The sequence below is a fragment of the Eptesicus fuscus genome, chromosome 2 (genome assembly GCF_027574615.1).
Source record: "Eptesicus fuscus isolate TK198812 chromosome 2, DD_ASM_mEF_20220401, whole genome shotgun sequence".
NCBI lineage: Eukaryota > Metazoa > Chordata > Mammalia > Chiroptera > Vespertilionidae > Eptesicus > Eptesicus fuscus.
Genome location: NC_072474.1, coordinates 114,183,623 through 114,208,147, shown reverse-complemented (window position 1 = coordinate 114,208,147; position 24,525 = coordinate 114,183,623). Strand labels below are relative to the sequence as shown.

Genomic DNA, 24,525 nt, shown 5'->3' with positions numbered 1-24,525 from the left:
TGGGATGATGATGGTGATGATGATGGTGGTGATGATGGTGGTGATGGTATGGCGATGATGATGGTGATGGGATGATGATGGTGATGATGATGGTGGTGATGGTGGTGATGGTATGGCGATGATGATGGTGATGGGATGATGATGGTGATGATGATGGTGGTGATGGTGGTGATGGTATGGTGGTGATGATGGTGATGGGATGATGATGGTGATGATGATGATGATGATGATGGCGGCAATAATGATGACAATGGTGATGGTGATGACAGTGGTGCTGATGGTGATGATGGTATGATGATGGTAATGGTAATGTTGATGGTGATGGGATGATGATGGTGATGATGATGATGGTGACGGGATGATGATGGTGATGGGATGATGATGGTGATGATTATGGTGGTGATGGTGATGATGATGATGATGACAATGGTGATGGTGATGATAGTGGTGCTGATGGTGATGATGGTATGATGATGGTAATGGTGATATTGATGGTGATGGGATGATGATGGTGATGATGGTGGTGATGGGATGATGATGATGGTGGTGATGGTGATGATAATGATGCTGATGGTGATGTAATGATAGTGATGGTGATGACATGGTGATGCTGATGTGATGATGTTGATGATGACGGTGATGGTGATGATGGGGGGAGGAAAGGGGATAGAAGAGGGAGGAGAAAGACAGGAAGCTGCTTTGCTGCTGCTGTTAACCATAATGATAAAATGTACCTTTAGGCCTGTGTTTGAACATCCACTATATTCCTGCCCCTGTAATGGGTGTTTGACATTTCAGACGTCATTAAGACTTTCCAAAAACCCTCTGAGGTAGGGAATCTACCCTGTTTCTTAGGGAGGTGGTTGAGAGTATAGGCTTTGGAAGCAGAAAGACTTGGGCTCAAACCTGGCTCCCCTACTTACTGGCTGTGTGACACCAGGCAATCTGCTTAACATCTCTGAACCTCAGCCTCCTTATCTCTAAAATGGGATCTGTAATCTTTCTCAAGTTGTTGGCAGATGACAGATAATATATGGAAAGTGCTTAGCACTGTACCTGATAATTATTTATTTTTTAAAAATATATATTTTATTGATTTCAGAGATGAAGGGAGATGAGAGAGAGAGATAGAAACATCAATGATGAGAGAGAATCATTGATCGGCTGCCTCCTGCACAGCCCTTACTGGGGATAGAGTCCACAACCTGGGCATGTGTCCTTGACCAGAATTAAACCCAGGATCCTTCAGTCTGCAGGCTGACCCTCTATCCACTGAGCCAAACTGGCTAGGGCTGTACCTGACATTTAGAAGGTACTAGATAAATGCACACTGATTGGAGAAACAGAGGTCCAAGGAGCATAAAGGACTTGCCTGAGGTCATCCAGTTAATAAGTGACAGAGGAGGCACTTGACACCAAAGTCACTGCCCATCCCAGAGTAAAGTTACTGATAATGATGACGATGATAAATTACTAATATTCACTGAGAACTTGTTTATTGTCCTGAGCACTTGACATGTATTAATTTATTTCATCTCAACAATTCAATGAGGCAGATAAAATTATTATACCCATTTTATAGATGAGGAAACTGAGTTTCAGAGTGGTGTGGTGATTTGAAGTTTGGAGGTGCTCCCTGTCCTGAAATGAAGGACATGGCTCACTGTAGAGTGAGCCAGGGGGTTCCCCATATTCATCTTCATTGAGCTGCACACAAATGAAGGACATGGCTCACTGTAGAGTGAGCCAGGGGTTCCCCATATTCATCTTCATTGAGCTGCACACTGCTAAATGGGGCCCCTTTCCTCACTGCCCCATGCCTGGGGCACCAGCTCTCCTCCGATTGGCCCTGACCACACTCCATTCCTTTCCTTGATTGCACTTAGGGAACTGCATTTGCATACGCAGTATCCCTATGTAACAAGATGCTATTTTCGAGGAAATGGCTGCTAGATTGCGTAGGTGCTGAGCTGTGGGAGTGTGTTTGATATAGAGAGTGCCTAGGAAGGCACATGAGCTGATTTTTAGCTGAGTCCAGTGGTATCAGCAGAGCCACGTCCTGGAAACATACCTTGCCATAGGCAGGTATGTTGTCAGCCTAACCTTTAGCTCAGGCACCAGGGGGTGGGTTTCATTATCTAAGTTCAGCCAGGCACAAGGAACTGACACAATTATACAGGCTCAGCCAGGAGTGACAATTACAAAGAAGCCACAAGAATGAAGAACTGTAGCTTGATCTTTAACCATGATTTCACATAATTTCCTTTGTCTTAAACTCTAGTAAAACTTCCTGGAATCATGCTGTATATAATAAACATGCTGCACTAGCTCTGGGTCACTGTCTCTCCATCCGAGGGCAGCGTCCCACCTGGTCCCAGCTTTCCCTACTGTCTTTGTGTCTGTCTCTTTCTTTTTCTCAATCCCCTGTCGCCCCTACTCAGGACTCGTCCACTCTCTAACCGTGCTGGTCGTGGCTCAAGAAAGAGAGAAAAAAACTTATAGTTTGACATTTTAACTTTCCAATGGGAGAGCTTCAATGATGCATAATTTAAGCCTTTTATGAATGGTTACATCCAAACCAGGCAGTTGGCCTCTAAAAATTCACATATTTGACCTAAATTCCTTTTGTCAGCACATGGAAACATTGTTCTTGGAGAAAACAGTCCGAGTTTTGGAAGCACAAAGCTATGAGGTCACATCCCATCTCTGTTTTTTTTTTGTAGCTTTGCAACTGTGGTCCAGATCTTTAAAGTTTCCAATCTATTTCTCATATACAGAACAGAGCTATTCCTACGCGCTTCCTAGGGATTGTAGGCAATTAGGTAAGACAATGTAGATGAGGGATCTAGCATGAGACTGGTCCGTGGAGGTGTTCCATATAGACGGTGGCTACGACGATTATAGGTCATCATCATCAAATCAGTTCAGTTTCACAGCTATCTGCTGAGTGACATGAACCTTGCGCCAGGCAGTTGATTCTCTAAAAGGTCACATACCAGAGACAAGGGGATGAAAAGGCTGGACCCTGGCTCCTTGGAACATAAGAATGGGACGGAGATCAAGCAGACGCACGAGCTTACTCTTTATTATTATTGCCTTTTTACTGTCTTCAGAAGTTGAATTGTTGGTTGGCCCTGTCAAGAAATGTACATTTGCCCGGCCGGTGTGGCTCAGTGGTTGAGCGTCAACCTATGAACCAGGAGGTCACGGTTCGATCCCCAGTGTGGGGTGTGCAGGAGGCAGCAGATCAATGATTCTCTCTCATCATTGATGCTTCTATCTCTCTCTCCCTCTCCCTTTCCCTCTAAAATAAAGATATATATTTTTAAAAAAGAAATGTACATTTTACTTCCTGGACAGTCTCTAAGCCCTCCCTCCCCCGCTACCCTACTATGAGGGTCTCAGTCCAGATGCGCATCTTCTCTGCCCCGAAACTCTGTACCCAAAGAAGCACCGAAGGGTACAAGTTGGGGTGGAGATGGGGCACTTGAACCAGGAGGGGAGGCTAGGAAGAGGATGAGTGTCCAACTGGGCAGGACTCTGAAATTCAAACAACGAAATGTGCACTTTTTCCTGGAGGTTGTAGGGACTCATGACCAGAGAGGGGAGGTGGTTTCTAAAACCTGAACGAAGATGGCTTGCGAGGCATTACGATAATTTATCTGACACAGGACGAAACAATCATTCACCACAAGGGCTCCATTTGGGTGAATCAAGCCAGGATTGGTCTCCCTCATCTTCTCCTACACATCATGGGGTGGCCAATGAGTTCTTCAATGGATCTTCCCCGCCCCACCTCCATGCCAGTGGCTGGGACGTCGCAGGCAGAAACCCGCAGCCGGAGCTGGAGCCAGGGCCTGGGAGCCCTTGAGGCATCATGGACAGAATTCTTCCTTTTTCAATTAATTTTTTCAAAAGTATTTTTTCAATTACAGTTCACATTCCGCATTATTCTGTGTTGGTTTCAGGTGCACAGCAATGTGGTTAGAAAACCATGTAACGTACAGAGTGGCTTCCCTCTGCTTCAAGTGCCCACCTGGCCCCACGTGTGTCTCTCGATATTGCTGACTGTATTCCCTGTGCTGCAGCCTCTGTCTCAGTGGCCATTCTGTAACTACCCATTTGTGCTGCCGAATCCCTTCACCGTTTTCCCCTCTGACAGCTGTCAGTCTGTTCTCGGTGTCTGTGAGTCCGTTTCTATTTTGTTGGTTGGTTTATTTTGTTCAGTTGATCCCACATGGAAGTGACATCCGATGGCTCTTGTCTTTCATCACTCAGCATAAGACTCTCCAGGTCCATCCCTGCTGTCGGACAGAGCTCCTACTCCAAAGCCAGAATCGCACCCGCGAGTCCCACCACTGAGTGACTCTAATCAAGCCACGTAGTCTCGCTGGGCCTCGGCTTTCTCACCTGCAGGTGGGAAGCCTCTCATGGCGGGTGTGAAGAGCAAATGTGACAGCAGCACAGAGTGCTGGGAAGAACTCACTAAATCCAGACTGTGCCCGGTTCTTGTTTGTCTCCCCATCAGCAGTGCCGGGTGGTTGCTCATCCTACTCAGCCACACTGGCTCCTCTTCCTTCCCAGGCACACGGTCGAAATGCATGTCCTGGCCCCCTGGTGGTGGGATGGAGCCCTGCAACTAGTTCTGAGCTGGGAGCAGAAGTGGGTGTGTCACCTCCGGGCTCAGCTCTCCTTCCCTCTGGCCCTGACCTGGACAGAGCACAAGCCGTGCCATCGACCCACAGGTCTGGGTCCCCGTGAGGAACAGGTTGGATGGGCTGCGGCATGAACTGCCAAGAGACTTGGGCTGTTTTAAGCTACTGAGAAGTGGGGGTGGGGGCGGGGTCAGGGGAGGGGTGTTACTGCAGCAGAGCATAGCCTGTCCTGACTGATACAGCAGTGCCTGTAAGCTAACAGCAACTCAGAACATGTTTTCTCTTTGAATAAATATACATAAAGGGAATTGGGGATTAAAGGAGGAGAGGAGGGAAAGAAAAGGAAACGAAAGGAGGTGTGCAGGTGAGGGACAATGAATATATGACAAATCTCTCCCTCTCTGTTTGTTTTTTTATATTTTATTGATATTTTTTACAGAGAGGAAGGGAGAGGGATAGAGAGTTAGAAACATCGATGAGAGAGAAACATCGATCAGCTGCCTCCTGCACACTTCCTACTGGGGATGTGCCCGCAACCAAGGTACGTGCCCTTGACCGGAATCGAACCTGGTTCCTTTCAGTCTGCAGGCCGACGCTCTATCCACTGAGCCAAACCGGTTTCAGCAAATCGCTCCCTCTCTGAACTCCCCGTGCAGGCAGCAGGGACTAAGGACAGTGCTCTTTTCCGAGGAGATAAGACGCAGACTCCAACGCTGTCTCAAAACAGTGCTCGGGGCAGCCACGACCAGCCCTTTCCCATGGGCTACAACACAAAGGCCTAGACCCCCTCCTGGGCCGGGTAGGTGGGCCCCAGGCCTGGAGCACAACCAAAGGGCTTTCGTTCCCCAGGAAACTGGACGTGATGGAGACAGGGTGGGGGAGAGGCATCAGGACAGGTGCTGGGTGTGAATGCTGCAGGTTCTGTGAGCCTTTAGGTCTTCGTCAGGGCTCTCAACTCGGCCTCTGCCAGGTGAGAGCAGCACACACACTGCACACATACACGGCCCGGCTGTGTCCCAGTCACACCGCGTTCACAGAAGCACGAGGCCGGCCAGGCCTGGCCCACAAGCCACAGTTTGCAGACCCCGCCAAGACTGAAAACCAGGAACACCTCCCGCAGCCTGGACCAGCGGGTGGGAACGGGCTGGGCCTGCGACGCGTGGTGCCGCAGGTAGGAGCTGTCCAGGGCGGCAGGAGGATGTAAAGAGAATGAGGGAGAAGAGAGCAGACGGCTGTGCAGAAGCAGAAGAGAAGAGAACAGAAGGGGGGGAGACAGGCCATGGGAACGCGGAGAGGAAGGTGCTCCAGGCCCGAGCCCCACCCGTCCTGTCCCAGACACCGAGCTCGCTCCGCCTGGTGTGGGGTCTCTGACGCCCGCAGAGCAGTTCTGGTGGATGCTGTCTCGTTCCCATGGAAACAGAGCTGGGTTTATAAAAATGCCCCACAGATGGGCCTTTTTATACCCCCTCCACCGCGCTGCCACGCCGCGCCTCTGTGCGTGACTCACCGCCAGTTGCGTTTCAGTTCCCGAGGCCTCCCCTCGCCAGCCCCCACCTGCCAGGCCACCAGCCCCCACCCGCCAGGCCACCAGCCCCCACCCGCCAGGCCACCAGCCCCCACCCGCCAGGCCACCAGCCCCCACCCGCCAGGCAGGGAGTGTGTTCTGGAAGATGCCTCCATAGGCGCGCAGGACTGGAGAACTGGGGTGGTCTCTTCCAGAGAGAACCAGGACGCACCACTGACCACATGACTGTCCCAAGAAGGGCGGCGCCCCCACGGCGCAGCTGCAGAACAAGGGGCCCCTGGGCATGAGTACTGAGCACCATCTTCCTGTAGACTCTCTCTCTCTCTCTCTCTCTCTCTCTCTCTCTCTCTCTCTCTCTCTCTCACACACACACACACACACACAGAGTCGCCTGCTGGACAGTCAGGGGTCACAGGCATTTCTGACGGACTGACCACCAGAGAAGAAGGCACGGCTCTCGCTGGCACCAAAGGGCTTTGCTGGGCTGAGCTTTGGCTTTCCTGCTGGGCACGAGGACAGGAGAAGGCACCCGCCCAGGACCACACCAGCGCCCTGTCACTGTCGCAGGCACGAGAAGGAAGTAGCCAGGGCACGCCAGCACAAGGCGGTTGCTGTAACACTATACAGATTTTCGCTCCAATGCCCGGGAGAGAGCCCCTGCCCTCCCACTCTACAACATCGCAGAACGCTGAGGGTCTCTCCCCCACCCACTCACGTCTCCCTAAAAGGGAGAAGATGCCCACTCCGTTGATCAGAGCCTGGCATTCACTTGCTGGCCCTCCAACACCAAGCCTGCCGCCGATCCTGCACACATGCGGCGGGGGCGGGTCCAGCCACTGCGCCCGGTACCATTCGCCCGCCCGCTTGGTGAAAGGGCTGAGCAGCTCAGCCGTTTCGAGCCTGGCCGCACCTTACGATCATCTGGGGAGCTTTCCGGCGATGACTCCTGGGCCCTCCTGACGGGGAGAGCGGGGTCCCCGTGCCACATGGGGAAAGCCGGCCCCACGATCTGGCCCCCGGTGAGGTCAGAGCACCGAGGGGCAGCTGGGCAAGTAGACTCAGGGCCTGCTCGCCACGACGCTCCCTATTTCTGCGGCCGCCTGTGGGTGCGCGGATCCCCCATCGAGATCTGAGCTGGAGGCAGGAGGCTCCAATTCGGCCTCGAGTCCAAGCGGAGCTTCCCAGACCTGAACCACGCACCGAGGTGCGGATTCTGCCGAGACGGCAGGAAAGCAGCACTCTCGCCTCTGGCTTGGCATCCTTGCGGGCGGTTCCATCGCCCCGGCCCCGGAGGAGGTAGGCAGCGTGGGAGGACCGGGCGCCAGGCTCCCTCCCGGGCCAGCCGTGGTGGTCTCAACCACTTTTAAAACAGAAGAGCTGATTTCAGAAGATCTGAGCCAGTTCCACAGGTGACGGGGGGTGGCTTACAACACAGACAACAAAGTGATGATAAAAATAGACACGGATCTGGGACCGAGGAATTTCAACATCGAGCAGAGAGCCAGGCAATTTCCAAAGCAGCCGGGACAAGCCAGAGCCACAGGCAGCCGGAAGTGCGCTCACACCCCAAGGAACGGACCCTCTTCCATGTGTCCGTTAGTCTCCTAACAGGGAGACTAATCGAAGAAACAGACCTTAGTCCCATTTTACAGATGGAGAAACTGAGTCTCCACAGCAGCCAGTGACCTGATGACCCTCCCAGTCGGCCTCCCCGTCGGGAGGCTCTCTATTCTTACGGCCCCACGGGCCTCGCTAAAGGGGGTTAGCTCTGAGCTGCCGTTCCACCAGAGGGGAGAGGATGACACAGCCAGACACACAGCTTTCATTCTGAGAATGAGGAAGTGTCCCAGTGCTTCAGGAAAAGCTCACCTTCTCCCCCCCCCGCCCCCGCTCCCTGACCCCCTCTCCCCCTGCTCCCCGGCAAGAACCAACGTCATAGAAAGCATCACTCCGGTAGGATCAGAGAAAGCTTCATGGGTGAGTGGTGGGCAGGGTTTTGTGGTTCAAAGAGGAGCTCACCGGGCGCACAGGACTGGGAGAGAACTCAGGAGAGTGGAACAGCACGTGCGAAGACCTGGACAGCGGCCTGAGAGCGCCTGGTGTGGGAGCCCCGAGGAGCTGAGCCCCGGGGGAGGACGGCGTGAGGATAACCAGTTAACTAACCGCAAAGCTCGGTGGAGTCAGAAACCAAAGAGAGCGAAGAGGAAGTATAACTTAAAGAATAAAATCTGACTACGGTGGGCTCCCCGAATTCGGAACACGCAGTAATTCAGAGGCCCAAGGAAGCATTTGAGGGGCTGGTTTATAATGCCAGCAAGACCGGAAGCATGATCACATAGCAGCAGACATGCTAATGCAAACACTGAATATGTTCATTAAACCCGTCCGCACGGCGCCCTCCCGTCTGCACCTCATTAGGCTTTCTACTTCCTCCGCAGTGGCTGTGCCTGCCTCCCTCGGGCTGTTTCTGCGCAAATCACCGCCCCATCCTTGATTAAAACGATGCTCGCTGCATGCCCTGCCAGTAGCGGGACTCGCGGCCGAAGAGGGCGCCTCTGCCACCTTCTGAACGACAACGCCCCGCGCGCGAGCCGCGTGAGACCCAGGACTCCTCCGAGATGAACATCCAGTCGCAAAGGCTGTGCCTGGCTCGGCTCCATCAGAAAGCTCATTCCTCCCCGCACAGACCTCCGGGGCGTGGACGACACGGGGATCTCAGCGTTTAGGCTGATTTCCTTTTCGCGGCGCCTGGTGCCGAGTGCGTGCCGAGGAGGGAAAACGGGATTAGCCGCCTCGTAGAGCGCCGTGCACGGCAGGGACTTACACCACCAGGCACCAGCGCGGCCGCCGTGTCTCCCGCCAACCTGGCCACCCGCACGCAAAGGGAGGACCGGGGCTGGGACCTGACGTGAGGTCCCTCCGCCCACTGCTGCCTCTTCCTCTCCCCTGCTCCCCACCCCCTGCTTCTTCTCGGGGCTGCAGGATGATGTCATCGCCGGGATGGGCAGGGTGAGACGTGGGCCGTGTGGCTGACCGTGTGTGGGGTCCCTGCCTCCTGCCACGCCGGCCGCCCTGACAGTGATTGGAAGTTCTCAAAGACCTCACTGAACTCATGGCCAATCATTTGCTAAAAAACAAAATTTAAAAAATCAGTCTTACTGGGAATCAAAGACACGTGCGGTAAAGGACCACAGGTCCCATCTTTTTTTGTCCGTCAAGTGGCCGGCGAAGGAGTGAGAAAAGCCTCCGTAGAGATGCTGGTTTAGGGGTTGCGTCCGCGAGGCAACCTCCCGGTCCGTCTCAGAGCCCCCTGGCCCGGTGTGTTGGCTTCTAGGGACGAACGCTGCAGGCGAATGATCGGGGAAGCAGTCTTATAATCGCGATAACGGCTAATTTGAGATGGAACCCCGGTGGGCACCACGCCCTCACCTCGCATAGATTGTGCGGCGTTGGCACCGCGTGGAGCAGGGATGGCCCGGCATGACACGCAGTTGGGCGACACGGGCCAGCACAGGACACACGCGACAGAGAGAAACCAACTCAGAGAAAACACAGGGGACTCTCCATGCTGCGGCCGTTGCCACCGTTACACCGTTATTTGCGGAAAAAACAGCACGCGTTCCTCCGTGGAGCAGACAAAGTGGGATTCGTTCCGGGGAGGACGAGGCACAATGACTAGCACCCCTCACCACGACCCGAGATCAAGGAAACCGAACACCCGGGCCTCGCGGCGACTCTTCCAAAGGCAGCGGGTCAACTTCAAAGCCAGTGCCAGAGGACACCCCAGGAACGCGAGAGGGAAAGGGTAACGCCGTGTCCACGCGGCCAAACAGGGGCCGGGTCGGAGTGTGACCCTGGCAGGCCGGGGACGTGCCCTCTGCCCTCCGTTATCCATCCGCTCATCCCACCGTATTGCCGGGAACGTCGACCCGCCCCTGCTACCCAGGAAGGCACAGCCGGAAGGGAACGTGGTGCGGGGGTCAGGGGAGGTCAGCAGGCTCCACCGTGACCTCCGGGGCCCGGGGACCAGGCTCCTGAGCGGTGGGAGAATGAGCCGTGCAGCCCCTGGGGAGCTGTCATGTGACTTTGACAACCTGAGGAGCCGGGCCGCCGCAGTTTCCAATGCAATGCGGCCCCCAGCCGGCGAGCGCGGCCCGTACAGTGCGTGACACCCCGAGGCGGTGTGTGCGTCTCTGGGGCCTGAGCTGAACCTGACGCTGCGCGGTCACTGAGCATCCGCGGCGTCGCCTGCGGGCCCCAGAGTTTATCCGCACTGTCTGCCTCCCACTGGCAATTTCAGAAACGGCTCCACACCATCACAGGTCCTCAGTCACACGTGGGCCTTACGCGGAAGGCAGTATAATCACGCCCATCTTGCTAAAATCACATTTCCACGGGCTTCCATCCACCGAGTTTCATTTGACTGGGCCCTCCCTCCCGAAGCATGGAAGGGGGGGTGTGTTCCCATTTTACAGATGAGGAAACCGGGGCTCCCCAAGCAGAGCCCCTGAGGAAGGGCAGGGACGTTTTCCCTCTCCATTTCCTGCCCAGTATACAGTTGCCACCGCCACCGTCCCCCCACACCCCCACCCCCCCCTCGCCGCCCTGGGCTCATTCCTCTCAGAGCGTCCCTGGAGGGTGGGCCCATGCTCGCTCATCTTCATGTTGAGCCTCCCCCAGTCCTGGCTCAGAAGTTGGGCTTGGAGGGATGGGGCTCTGTCAGGGCTGGGCCGCAGCCGGTCCATCCTGGTCCATGAGGGTTGCTAGATTTCTGGCAATTTTGCAAGCCGCTGACATGCTGTTCATGTAAAACGGCCACCTTTCAGTCCCTTGGGCTGCTAGGACGGAACGCCACTGACTGAGCGGCTTAGAATCCACACGTTCATTTCTCACTGCTGCAGGGGCAGGGAGGCCAGGGCCCAGGGCAGGCCGTCCGGTGGGACCCTCTTCCTGGTCCATGGGGGCCGTCTCGACAGTGTCCTCACAGGGCAGGACTGAGGGAGCTCACTGGGGTCTTTGATTAGGGCACCGATCCCTTTTCTGAGGCCCCACCCTCAGGGCCTAAGCACCTCCCAAAGGCCCCACCTCCCAACACCGTCCCATTGGGGTTCGGTTTCAATATACATTTTTTGGGGGGGGCGGGGGGACACAAGCCCTCAGTCTATAGCGAACCAGGACAGGAGTGTTTACGCCATGGAGACTGGCTAACGCGGGCACCGGGGTCTCTGTCCCCTCGGAGAGCTGGCTTAGGCATCTCACGCACATCGCTGCTGCAAACCCCAGCGCCAACACTGCGCAAGTCCTTTAACCCGCGAACCCTCAGCTCCTGCAGCTGCAAACTGGGAAGGATCGCACCCACCTTGCACGAAGGCTCTGAGGACGAACCGGCATGAAACGGGGATGGAGCGTGCCCCGTGGTGGTCCGCAGACAGTAGTGCTACTACCATGAAGGAGCAGGGGAGCGAGAGCTGACCTCCCTCACGGGCCCAGCCCAGCCCAAGGGCAGAACACACAGGCGAGCGTGAGGCGCAGGCACAGCAATGGCCACAAGCAGGAGGCGTGTTGGGGCAGAAAGTAGGGAAGCAGAGCACCCCGAAGACTGCGGGCGGGTCCAAGGTGAGTCCTGGCTCTGCCCCATGACCTTGGGCAAACCCCACACCCTCCCTGATTGACAGCTGGGTCCCCCATTCACCCACAGGAATCAGGGCCCAGCTCCCATGCCTGACCCCGCCGTCCCTGAGCCCTGTTTTTGCACAGCTCCACCCAGCTGACCCTCCGGACGTCAGGACGCAGCCTTATCCATCGTATGAGCCACACGCACAGCCCCACGCCTGTCCCCTTAAGCATAACAAACCTACGTCACTTACAGATAAACCCGGGAAACCTGGCAGCGTGAGCGCACACATTGAAGTCACCGGTGACGTCAACTATCCTGGAATAGCAAAGGGTGAGAAAGGACCTGGACAAGGCAGCATCACCCCCTGTCCCCCTTGGGTGAGGGGGTTACCATGGCGATGGAGACAACGGGAACTGGAAAACCTCTACAAGCATTTTCCCTCGCTGTGACGGAGACGGGCCGGGGCATCGCCTGACTCCGGACACGGCGGACAGCTGAAATCTCTGTGTATTTGTAACTCACCCCAGGACTCCAAGGACAGTGACTACGCAAGATGTAAGGCAGAGAGCAGAGGTGAGAATGAACCGTCGGTCTGTCTTCCTCCCTCACCGTGAGCTCGGTGAGGATGGGGAGGGCAGCTCACTCCCTGTTCCAGCACCAGCGTCTGGCACGGTGTTTGGTGTTCGGCGCATCACAAACCCTTAGCAAATGTGGAATGGATTAACTTCTTGAAGGCAGATGCCGGGAGTACGGAGATGAATAAGGCGTGGCCCCTTCCCCCCCTCGGCTCACTGCTGAGGGAGGGGACAGACATACAAACGGGTAAACGTGACCGAGCTGCTCGCACTGCGACGAAGCCAGGAGAAACCCTGCGGGTGGGGTGCGGGGGCAGTGTGCAGGGCGCTGACGGAGGAGGCGGCGGCGCCCGGACAGAAACTCCAAGAAGGCAGGAGCCACGCTGCTACTTCTGTTCGTCTCTGTGACCTTAGACATTAAGACAGTGCCTGGCCCCCAAGATGAGCCCAATAAATACCCATTTACCCGGCCGGCGTGGCTCAGTGGTTGAGTGTGGACCTATGAGCCAGGAGGTCCCGGTTCAATTCCCGGTCAGGGCACAGGCCCGGGTTGTGGGCTCAATCCCCAGTGTGGGGTGTGCAGGAGGTAGCCGATCAATGATTCTCTCTCATCACTGATGTTTCTGTCTCTCTCGCCCTCTCCCTTCCTCTCTGAAATCAATAAAAATAAAAACGTAAAAATGAATTGAGCAGAAGGAGCACAGGCTTTTAAAAACACACCTCTTTAATGAGTGAGCACGTGGGACGGTGAAGTCCTCACAGCGGCAAAGGGGAGAGTGCTCCCGGCAGAGGGAACAGCATGTGCGAAGGCCTGGAGAGATGCCAACGGCGAGATGTGTTACAGGTGGCGCCCGTCGGGCAGGATGGCCAGGACACACATGCGGCAGGATGGCAGCGGGAGTCAGGAGGAGGGACCGATGCCATGTCCACGCCAGGGCATGGAGAGACACTTATCTGTGGGCTCTGGGAGCCACCAGGGTTCTGCACAGACGAGGGGAGGGCTCGGGTGTGCACCTGTGAGACCTGCCCTGCGCTCTGACTAAATGTCCGTGTCCTGCAAAAATGCACATATCGGAGGCCTAGTTCCCAGTGTGTGAAAGTAGCTGAAGTGGGGCCTTTGGGGATGATCAGGTCCTGACGGGGAGCCCTCAGCACGAGATTAGTGCCCTTTTTATCCTATATAATAAAAGGCTAATATGCAAATCGACCGAACGATGGAATGACCGGTCGCTATGACGCGCACTGACCACCCGGGGGGCAGACGCTCAACTCAGGAGCTGCCCCCCTGGTGGTCAGTGCACTCCCACAGGGGGAGCGCCGCTCAGCCAGAAGCCGGGCTCATGGCTGGTGAGCGCAGCAGCGGTGGTGGGAGCACTAAGTGATGTCCGACTGTCAGACATCCCCCATCATTCGGACATCCCCCAAGGGCTACCAGATTGCGAGAGGGCACAGGCTGGGCTGAGGGACCCCCCAAGTGTATGCATTTCGTGCACCGGGCCTCTAGTATATATATATATATGGAATGCTTCACAAATCTGTGTGTCATCCTTGCCCAGGGACATGCTAATCTTCTCTGTATCGTTCCCATATTTAGGATTGGGGTGCTCCAGGCCCTGCATGATCTGCCGAAGCGAGCACGATTAGTGGCCTTTTAAGAGGAGATGAGAGAGAGTTCCCTCTCTCTCTCTCCCAGGTGAGGTCACAGCAGGAAGACCATCATCTCTACACCAGAAAAGGGGTTCTCACCCGACAGCGACCACGCTGGCCCCGACCTCAGACTGCCAGCCTCGGGACGGTGAGAAATAAAGGCCTGCTGGCTAAGTCACCAGCCTGGGCACCTGTTACGGTGGCCCAACCCGACTGCGGCACCCTGAGGAGGGCACCCAGGGCGTGGGCAGCTGGCTGGGAGGCTGCTGCAGTCGTCAAGGCCAGCGATGGTTATTTCCATGGGAATGAGCTGCTCGGCACCCGGCGATTATTTGTGAAGGACGTGCATCCTTCCTCCAAGGACCCGGGGCTGCGGTCTCTGTCCTGCCCCAGCTGCCCAACTCAGCTGCACCTTTAAACACCTCATGTAGTTCTCCTTTAGGCGACGGTCTCGATGCCTTAACAAAATCAGCCACTAATGTAAGTGGTTCTGCCTGGGCCTAGAGTGGCACATGGCACTCTGTGTCCTGACTCAGTCCATCGCTACTCAGGGAAGGTTCTAGAAATATATGCTGGCTATGAGAATTGTCTAATCCGATTTCAGGCATCTGTTCTCACCCAATCCTGCCAGGTATTCACTCCCACTGTTGCTTCAGCAGTAAGGTGGGCAGGGCAGGCACATGCCCAATTAAAACAAATTTTTTTTATTGATTTCAGAGGGGGAGGGGGAGATAGAAACATCAACGATGAGAGAGAATCATTGATCAGCTGCCTCCTGCACTCCCCCCTGGGGGTGGAGCCCAAAAGCCAAGCATGTGCCCTGACTGGGAATGGAACCATGACCTCCTGGTTCATAGGTTGACATTCAACCACTGAGTCACGCCAGGCAGGCAGGCACATGCCCTATTTTATTTATTTATTTTTAATTTAATAAATCTTTATTGTTCAGATTATTACAATTGTTCCTCTTTTTTCCCCCATAGATCCCCTCTACCCAGTTCCCACTCCACCCTCTGCCCTTATCCCCCACCCCACTGTCCTCATCCATAGGTGTACGATTTTTGTCCAGTCTCTTCCCGCCCCCCCCACCCCTTTCTCCCTGAGAATTGTCAGTCCACTCCCTTTCTATGACTCTGATTCTATTATATTCACCAGTTTATTCTGTTCATCAGATATTTTTATTCATTTGATTTTTAGATTCACTTATTGATAGACATGTATTTGTTGTTCATAATTTTTATATTTAACTTTTCTTCTTCTTCCTCTTCTTAAAGAATACCTTTCAGCATTTCATATAATACTGGTTTGGCGGTGATGAACTCCTTTAGCTTTTTCTTATCTGTGAAGCTCTTTATCTGCCCTTCAATTCTGAATGATAGCTTTGCTGGGTAGAGTAAGCTTGGTTGTAGGTTCTTGCTATTCATCACTCTGAATATTTCTTGCCACTCCCTTCTGGCCTGCATAGTTTCTGTTGAGAAATCAGCTGACAATCGTATGGGTGCTCCCTTGTAGGTAACTGTTTTTCTCTTGCTGCTTTTAATATTCTCTCTTTGTCTTTTGCTCTTGGCATTTTAATTATGATGTGTCTTGGTGTGGTCCTCTTTGGATTCCTTTTGTTTGGGGTTCTCTGTGCTTCCTGGACTTGTAAGTCTATTTCTTTCACCAGGTGGGGGAAGTTTTCGGTCATTATTTCTTCAAATAGGTTTTCAGTATCTTGTCCTCTCTCTTCTTCTGGCACCCCCATAATTCTGATGTTGGTATGCTTGAAGTTGTCCCAGTGGCTCCTTACTCTATCTTCATATTTTTGGATTCTTTTTTCTTTTTGATTTTCTGGTTGGGTGTTTTTTGCTTCTTTGTATTTCAAATCTTTAACTTGATTCTTGCGATCCTATAGTCTGCTGTTAGATCTCTGTATAATATTTTTTATTTCAGTCAGTGTGTGCTTAATTTCTAGTTGGTCCCTTTTCATATCCTCGAGGGTCTCGCTAAATTTATCGGCCTTTTCTAGAAAATTCTTGAAAAATCTTATAACCATGGTTTTGAACTCTATATCCAGTCATTTGCTTTCCTCCATTTCTTTCATTTGTGACCTGTTTCTCTGTCTCTGCATTTTGGCTGCTTCCGTGAGTTGATAGAGTGGCTTTGTGTGCTAGGTGTCCTATAGGGCCCAGTGGCTCAGCCTCCCCAGTTACCTGAGGTGGACACTCTTGGTGCACCCCTTTGTGGGCTGTGTGCACAATCTTGTTGTAGTTAAGCCTTGATTGTTGTTGGTATCACTGGGAGGAATTGACCTCCAGGCCAATTGACTGTGAGTATCAGCTGTGTCTATGCTGGGAGAACTTCTGTGCTGGAGACACCCTTATGAGACAAGACTTGCATAAGCCTCTGTGCTCAGCTTGGATGGGGCAGAGTCTCAGGGCAGAGCAGACAGCATTGGTTTCCCGTCAGCCCTGCCCTAATTGGCCCCTGTGTCTCAGTGTCCCGTGGTAATCGCTGCAAGCACCTCTGAGAGAAAGCCGCCCTCAAGTTCCGCCTGCTGCCAGACAGTCCATTTTCTCCCCGTATGAGTCTGGGTCCCCAGAGTCTCGCCTGGAACTGGAGTTCGGCTCAGTCGGGAGCTTTTGTCTCCCTCCCGCTTGAGAAAGCCAGCTGCGCACTCAGTTGCCAGTCCTCTCCGCGCGCGCATCTCAGTACCTCTGCCTCCTGCAGCTCCTCTGAGTCTCAGTGTGCTTTTCTCTTTCCTTCTAGTTATAGAATTTCCACTCAGCCAGCCTTCCTGTGGTTCTGGATGGTGTCCGTTTTGTCTTTTAGTTGTAGTTTTGAAATTGTTGTGCGAGGCAGCAGTTTAGGTGTTTACCTATGCCGCCATCTTGGTTTCTCCACATGCCCTATTTTAAACAAAACATTTTAATAGCTAGTCTAGTAAATATAACCAACCAGGAAGTAGATATGGATTCTGGAAACACAGTCTGAAAACACAGGTGAGCTACCTACGCACTACCATTTAACCAGAATGAACACCTGGTACCAAAAACTCAGGCCTCATCTTGCAGAGTCAGCGGTGCTCATGCCCCTGCTGAGAGAGGATGAGTCAGCAAGGCGTCCAGCCAGAGGCCGGCCGGAAGGACGTGTGCTCCGGACAGCAAATCCCAGGAGGTCCCTGGTGCCGCTGTCACCTCACGCCCGGGACCGCCCGGGACCGTCGGGCACTTGCTGTGGATTGCCTCAGTTGGTCCTTACAGCATCCCTGTGGCGGAGTTACCCTTAGTGAACCTTACTAACCACCTGGAGACCCCACCCCCAGATGCAGTCACATGGGGGGTTAGGGCTTCAACATAGGAATGGGGGCGGGCACTCCAATCAGAGCATAACAGCCTCTCCGCCTGCAGGGGGCAGAGCTGGGATTAGAAGCGTGGAGATCAGACCCCTAGCCAAGTGCTGCACCGCCCCCCTCGCCCCTGCCCTCCTCTCCAGGGCTCCCACTGACCCCCTCGCACCCCAGCACGGGTCCGATTGCTTCATTCCCTTTCTCCTTCGCCCTGGTTGCCATAGCCTGAGAGTACAAACAGCTCTGCTGCAGGACAGGCGAAAAACTGCTGAGAACTCAGCTTGGGCCGTCACAGGCTCAGGAGCACCCGTCCCTCATTCTTTAGAGACAGAAAAAGTTGTCATGAGACAAGCCATGCCCGGCCCCGCCTGTGCCAGCTACAGAGCAAATCCGGAGAACGATGGAGCAGAAGGGCTGCGTCAGGCTCTCCGGGGCTGCCATGAATCACCTCCTCGCTGCTGTGAGATGCAGAATCGCATCCCATTATCATAGAGCCGACAGGCAATTCCTCACCGCGCTCCCCTCCCGCCCGGGGGAGGGGGGGGGGGGAGGGAGGCAGCCAGCTCGGGGACTGGGTCAGCCGCCAGCGTCCAGGACCCTGTCAGACTCCCAGAAGCAGGGGGCCAAGGCCAGCCCTCGCCGTTGAGGCTCCTGGCCCGAGGCCCTCGTGAGCTGGACAGAAGGCACCCCCAGGACTGGCTTAGAGGAACCGGGCAGCCAGGGGAGGCGGGGTGTCGGGAAGAGGAGGTGTCGCCTGCACAGGCACCGAGGCAGGCGGGCATTTCTTGGAAGCAAATTTAAAGCAGAGATAATAACTAGGGATGGGATGGAAAGAAGGTTCCAGAACATGGGTCCCGGCGGGCCTGGTGGGCTGGCCTGAGAATTTGGAGTTCAGGGTGTCCACCTGGGCAGCCATCCCGAGCCCTTCTCACCAGCTCTGCAAAGCTAAGGCCCCAGGAGACTGGTGTTGACACCTCCATCGCATTCATGCGTCCTCAGAGAGACCGACACCTCCAGATCCATTCTCACCTCGGCTCACCAGGTGAGGAAACGGCATGGACACTTAAATCCGCACCCGCTACCGATTTCACCGGGAAAGGAGTCCACAAACCATTCCCTGGGAACGTGCTCTGAGACACGGAACCAGAAAGGCTCATTCCTTTCTCTTCACAGACGAAGACGCCGGCGGGCAGGGCGCGTGGGCATCCGCCTCCGTCAGGGGGACGGGTGCGGGCACTCACCACAGGATGACCAGGAAGGGGTGTGGGGGTGCGGGGCACTCACCACAGGCTGACCAGGAAGGGGGTTTTGGGGTGCGGGCACTCACCACAGGCTGACCAGGAAGGGGTGTCGGGGTGCAGGCACTCACCACAGGCTGACCAGGAAGGGGGTGTCGGGGTGCGGGGCACTCACCACAGGCTGACCAGGAAGGGGTGTGGGGGTGCGGGCACTCACCACAGGCTGACCAGGAAGGGATTTTGGGGTGCGGGCACTCACCACAGGTTGACCAGGAAGGGGTGCTCGAGGCCCTGCATGATCTGCAGCTCCCGGAACACGTTGCGCACCTCGCCCCGCTCCACGCACTTCTGCTTGTTCATGTACTTCATGGCGTACATCCGCTTCGTGTCCCGCTTCTGCACGATGCACACCTGGCGACAGCAGAGCGACAGTCAGGCCCGGGGCGCCAGCCGCCCTCCCTGCAGGTCTGGACTCAACCAGACGCCCTGCCGCTGCCGCCTCCTCTTCCACCAGGGCCGCTTCCTCCCTGAGATCAGGGCCCGGGACACAGACGCCGGGAACCACCTGAGGAGGGGACCTGTGAGACCTGGCAGCCTTTCAGCCTCAGGAGCCAGGACAGGGGTCGTGGAGGGACGTCAGCCCTCCTCGGCAACAGGGCCCCTGCCCAGACCGCAGGGGCACAGGGGACGGTGGAAGAGCTGGGTCCCGCGGGCACCTCCGCTCCTTAGCGGGGCAGCCCGGGCCCTTCCCGCCACAGCTCGCAGCTGCGGAGGCGGAGGAGGAGCCATCTGGCCACGGCCACTCCGGCTGCTGCAAGGCCAGCGCCCACTGAAGGCTCCTCGTTCTCTAATTCCATCAGGGACCGATGCCGTCGTCATTACAACTTATTGGGACAAACACAGAAACGCTGGCCAGTGTGGATTTCGGGCGATTTGACCGAAGAACGGCAGGTGGCAGGCACACCTCACATAAGAACCCGGGGAGAGGGTCCCGGGTCAGCGGAGAATAAGGGGGACAAGAAGCTACACCCGCGGCCTCTGGTCTCTGGGCGGACGTCACGCTCAGAGCGCGGACGGTGTCGGCGCACCCACGGCTGCGCAGGGCCCCAGAACCAGAGGCCGGAGTGGAGCTGGGACCCAGAACTACGTGGTGTAAGGCTGGTACTGCCCTCCCGTGGGCCGGCCGGCACCGCCCTCCCCTGACCCAGCTGACCTTCCGGCACCGCCCTCCCACCCCGCTGGCGTGCGCCTGGCAAAAGCTGTTCAAGGAATAAACGGCGTGAGTGTGACAGGAAAGGGCGCTCATGTTTGTAGGACCAAGATTCCGAGAAAACCACGGATCTGGGGAGGGGAGGAATCAGGATTAAGTTCCATTACTGAGGAGGTGAGCCTGCTGGGTCCATTGTTCAATGTCCTTAGCCGACGGGAAGGCTGTCTTTGCAGACAAAGCCTGCTGACTGCCCAGCGCCTCCTCCCTTCCCCCCTATAACAGGACGACCGTTTTCTTCCAGGAGGCAACGTGCGCCGTTAAATACAGGCACCCAGAGGTAACCACAGCTCTGCCAATGAGAGAGATTAGTCCGCTAGACGCTCCCAGCAAGTCTTCTTTCTGGATAGAGAGAAGCCAGCAGCCTTTTCTCCCCTCCACCTCTTTCTTATCTTTGCTGTCTGAACACAGATGAAATGTCTGGAGCTGCAGCAGCCCCTTATGCCCACGAGGCCAGGGGCATCTCTGAGATGCTGAGCCTGTTACCGGGGAGCCACCTGCCTTCCGACTTCCTGTTACGTGAGAAAAATAAACCCCGCTTTGTCTGAGCCACGATGAGGCAGGTTTTCTGTTTCCCACGCCAGCCACATGCCCATCTGATACACAAGTGCTGGGCACCCAGTCCCCTAAGGTGCTCAAGCTGCTGGGTACTCGATTCTAAACTGTCCTCAGTCAGCTTATGAAAAGGGACAGCACCACGGGGAGGTGTCCCTCAGGGTGTGTCCAGCTCCCCTCTGAGCCACACTGACCCTTCGCCTCTCCGAGTTCCAGCCCGCGCTGGGCCAGGCTCCCTGGTGTCCGCCCGAGGGAGGCAGCACAGCCACGTCTCGGAGAGGAGAGGAGACAGGTGAGTGAGGGCTGGTGACAGATGGCCTTAAATGACAAGTTTGAAAGGTTGGTGCTGTGGGCTGAATTGCATTTCCCACAACCCATTAGCTGAAACCCTACTATGTGGTACCGTAGAACGTGACTGCATTTGAAGAGAGGGTCTTCAAATAGATGATTAAGTTAAAATAGGGTCACGAAGGTGGGCCCTGATCCAATAGGACTGGAGGCCGTATACAAAAGGGGACATTTGGAGGTAGACATACATAGAGAAAAGATGATGTGAAGACACAGGGAGAAGACGGCCGTCTGCACACCAAGGAGCGAGGCTCCGGAGGACGTGCGATGGCCGACTGGCCTCTAGAACTGAGACTATAGATAATTCCTGCCGGTTACGCCCTGTCTGCAGGGTTCGTCATGGAGGTGTTAGCAAACTCATGTAGTTGGTGTTTGTCCTGAGGGCACTGGGGAGCTTCTGAAGGGTTTCAAAAGGGGACCTGAGGTATACAACTGTGACAGAATCTACACTAATAAAACAGAAACATGCAAATTAACCATCACTCTGCTACACCACCAGCCAATCAGGAGCGATTATGCAAATTAAACCAACAAATATGGCAGCGGCCATGGAGCTGGAGCAAGCAGGAGGCTTGGGTTGCCCCTGGTGATGGAGGAAGCCAAGCTTTCCCCCGCACCCTGGCCAGCCATGGTCTCCGCTCAAGGCTACAAAGTTTCAATTATAGAAGATAAATAAATCCCAGATACCTGCTTCCAGCCGGCCCTAGCCTCTGCTCAAGGAGGTGCTGAAAAAAAAAAGAAAGAAAAGAAAAAAAGGAAGGGCTGGGAGCCTGGATTGCCCGGGGGAATGGCTAGCCTGAAAACAGCCCTTAGCTCCTCACCCAGGCTGGCCACACTCCCATGGGGTAAGGGTCCCCGCTGGGGGGCTTGGCCAGCCTTCAAACAGCCATCAGCCCCTCACTCAGGCTGGCCAGGCACCCCAGTGGGGACCCCCACTCTGAAGGGGGTGTGGCCAGCTTGAAAACAGCCCTAAGCCCCTCACCTGTCAGTGGGTGTCAGTTGGAGGTGATCAGGACAGTGGCGGGGGGGGGGGGGCAGTTTAGAGTGAGCAGGCCAGCAGGGGGGGCAATTGGGGGCAAGCAGGCCAGTGGGGAGGGCAGTTGGGGGCAAGCAGGCCAGCAGGGGGGGCAGTTGGGGGCGAGCACACTGGCATGGGGGGCAGTTGAGGGTAATTAGGCTGGCGGGGGGCAGTTGGGGGTGATTAGGCTGGCGGGGGGAGTTGGGGGTGATTAGGCTGGCGGGGGGCAGTTGGGGGTGATTAGGCTGGCAGGGGAGGCAGTTGGGGGCGAGCCCACTGGCATGGGGGGCAGTTGGGGGTGATCATGCTGGTGGGGGGGCATTTGGGGGCAAGCAGGCTGGTGGCGGGGGGCAGTTGGGGGCGAGCAGGCCATCAGGCAGAGTGGTTAGGGGCAATCAGGCAGGCAGGCAGGCAGGTGAGTGGTTAGGAGCCAACAGTCCCGGATTGCAAGAGGGATGTCCAACTGCCGGTTTAGGCCCGGTCCCTGTAAACCAGCAGTAGGACATCCTTCGAGGGGTCCCAGATTGGAGAGGGTGCAGGCCGGGCTGAGAGACAACCCTCCCCACCCCTACCCCCCGTGCACGAATTTTGTGCACCGGGCCTCTAGTAAATAAAATAAAGACTAAACAAACAGCACAGAACATCTGAGATTTGAGGCGGAAGGGAGTTCTTTCTGATGGCAGATGGAAGAGGGGTGCCGTGTGTTTTATAAATAAATGAAGGCCACTGCTCACACACCCACTGATCCCCTCTGGAGTCACAGAGGGACACACGGTGTCGGGAAACACCCAGGAAGTGTGGGGCCAGAGGCCAGGGGCCAGGACCAGCCTGGTGCTCCTGACGTCCTCGGCGATGGAAGCGTGTCGCTGGGGTGAAGCGAGGTTGGAAGGCTCCGTGCAGGGGGAGGGCTCACCCAGCGGAGGGAATGGGATGCGTTACGGGAAGATGACGGGAAACGCACTTGAGTAATGGAGGCTGTCAAATCGGTCAGTGCGGGGTCAGCCGCCCCGGCCAAGGCTCGAAAGCCATTCATTCAGGAGGGAGCCTGCACTCCCGGTGACATTTAGCTCTTCATACAGCGAGCCCGGAGCCAGCAAATCCCTCCAAAGGGCGCCGCAAGCCCACACAACCTCATTAGCAGCAAATGAACAAATCTCTCATCACCAGGAGACGGACACCGCCCTTTGGGAAAGACGTCTGCGCGCACAGTCAGGGCTTCCAGGGCGAGCATCATGTTTCATAATTCTAAACACGGTTCCTGCGTCAGTACCAGCTCCCTTTCCAGGCTCCGGGAAGCGAGGCCACTTGCCAGAGTCCCCGGCTTGAGCCAGCGTTCCAGCTCAGCTCTGACAGACTCGAGCTGAGGCTCTCCGACCGGCATGCTACAGACCGATCAGCTCGTCGCTTTCCCCAAGAGCAACCACGGACTCTGCGTCCCTGCTTAGCAGACAGGGACCGCACACGCTTCCGCCGCCCCTGCCCCTGCCCCTGCCCCTGCTCCATGACTGACTCTGTGCCTGCCGCAGGGCCTTTGCGTCTGCTGCCCCTGCCCCATGACTGACTCTGTGCCTGCCGCAGGGCCTTTGCACCTGCTGCCCCTGCCCCATGACTGACTCTGCGCCTGCCGCAGGGCCTTTGCACCTGCTGCCCCTGCCCCATGACTGACTCTGTGCCTGCCGCAGGGCCTTTGCGCCTGCTGCCCCTTTCGTCTGTGGTGTTCTTCCCCCCAGATCTTCACATGATCAAAGAAAGCAGCCCTCCCCGCCCAGGCCATTGCACTATTCTCTCGCACAGAGCAACGATCGCTGCTGAAACACCGTGTTTGCTCATTGTTTGCATGTCCGCCTGTCCCCCTATGGAACTGTCAGCTCTGTTGCATCATGAACTTTGTCCAGCTGTTGGTCACACACAGCCGCCTAGAACAGTGCTGGGCAGCGGCCATAAACGTGTACTGTCCACCTCAAAATCCTGCTGGGCATTTTCTGAGAGCTACCATTACCACGAAGGCCAGCAACTTAAAAGATCAAAACGATTCCTAAAGACTATTTTTAAGCGGGGTGGGGGGTGGGGGTGGAGGGTGGGGGGATGAGGGTGGGGAGAGGTGGGGAGAAATACCCAAGTCAAATGTTTCTGAACATTCATGCCCGGCCGGCATGGCTCAGTGGTTGAGCGTCGACCTATGAACCAGGAGGTCACGGTTCCATTCCCGGTCAGGGCACCTGCCCAGGTTGCAGGCTCGATCCCCAGTGTGGGGTGTGCAGGAGGCAGCCAGTCCATGATTCTCTCTCATCATTGATGTTTCTAGCTCTCCCTCTTCTCTGAAATCCATAAAAATATTTTTTAAAAAATGTTTCTGAACATTCAAACTGATAAAGGCATGTGTAAAATCGAACCCCTGCTTAATTCCGCAGCGGGTTTGTTGCAGTCTGGGCCCTAAATTGGTTAGCCTGCTATTAATCAACTATTTCTCTCGCCCCGTAAATTGACATGCAGATGTGGGAGTCTGGCATGTGGAATGAGACGACTAATAATACGTTCGCGTTCGGAAATGATCACCACGCCTAGCCAGGCGGCGTGGCCCGGCATTGCCAAGCGTGCGATCCCTGCCCAGCTGCACCGGGGCCTGCCTTCGAGGGGCGTAAAGGACTATCATCCTATTACTCTGCGCCACTTTCCCACTTTCCGCGACTACGTGCGCACACTGCCTCCCGCGATTCCATGAATTTTAACTAACTCCCCGTTTATTCGGCTC

At 55.6% G+C, this 24,525-nt stretch overlaps 1 protein-coding gene and 1 non-coding gene across 3 annotated transcripts in view; both read right to left on the bottom strand.

Moving 5' to 3' along the window:
* Positions 1 to 18,978, bottom strand: part of STK32B (serine/threonine kinase 32B) — a 77,049-nt gene extending 58,071 nt beyond the window's left edge. For both annotated transcript variants that reach the window (XM_054724205.1, XM_054724211.1), the window contains exon 1: positions 18,845 to 18,978. In XM_054724205.1, the coding sequence (XP_054580180.1) occupies positions 18,845 to 18,963 (119 nt within the window). In that variant the 5' untranslated portion in view covers positions 18,964 to 18,978. The remainder of the gene's footprint in view (positions 1 to 18,844) is intronic.
* LOC129147339 (U6 spliceosomal RNA) lies at positions 13,884 to 13,986 on the bottom strand. The gene has a single exon (XR_008554714.1). It is a non-coding gene; the product is annotated as a U6 spliceosomal RNA (small nuclear RNA).
* Positions 18,979 to 24,525: the final 5,547 nt, after the last annotated feature.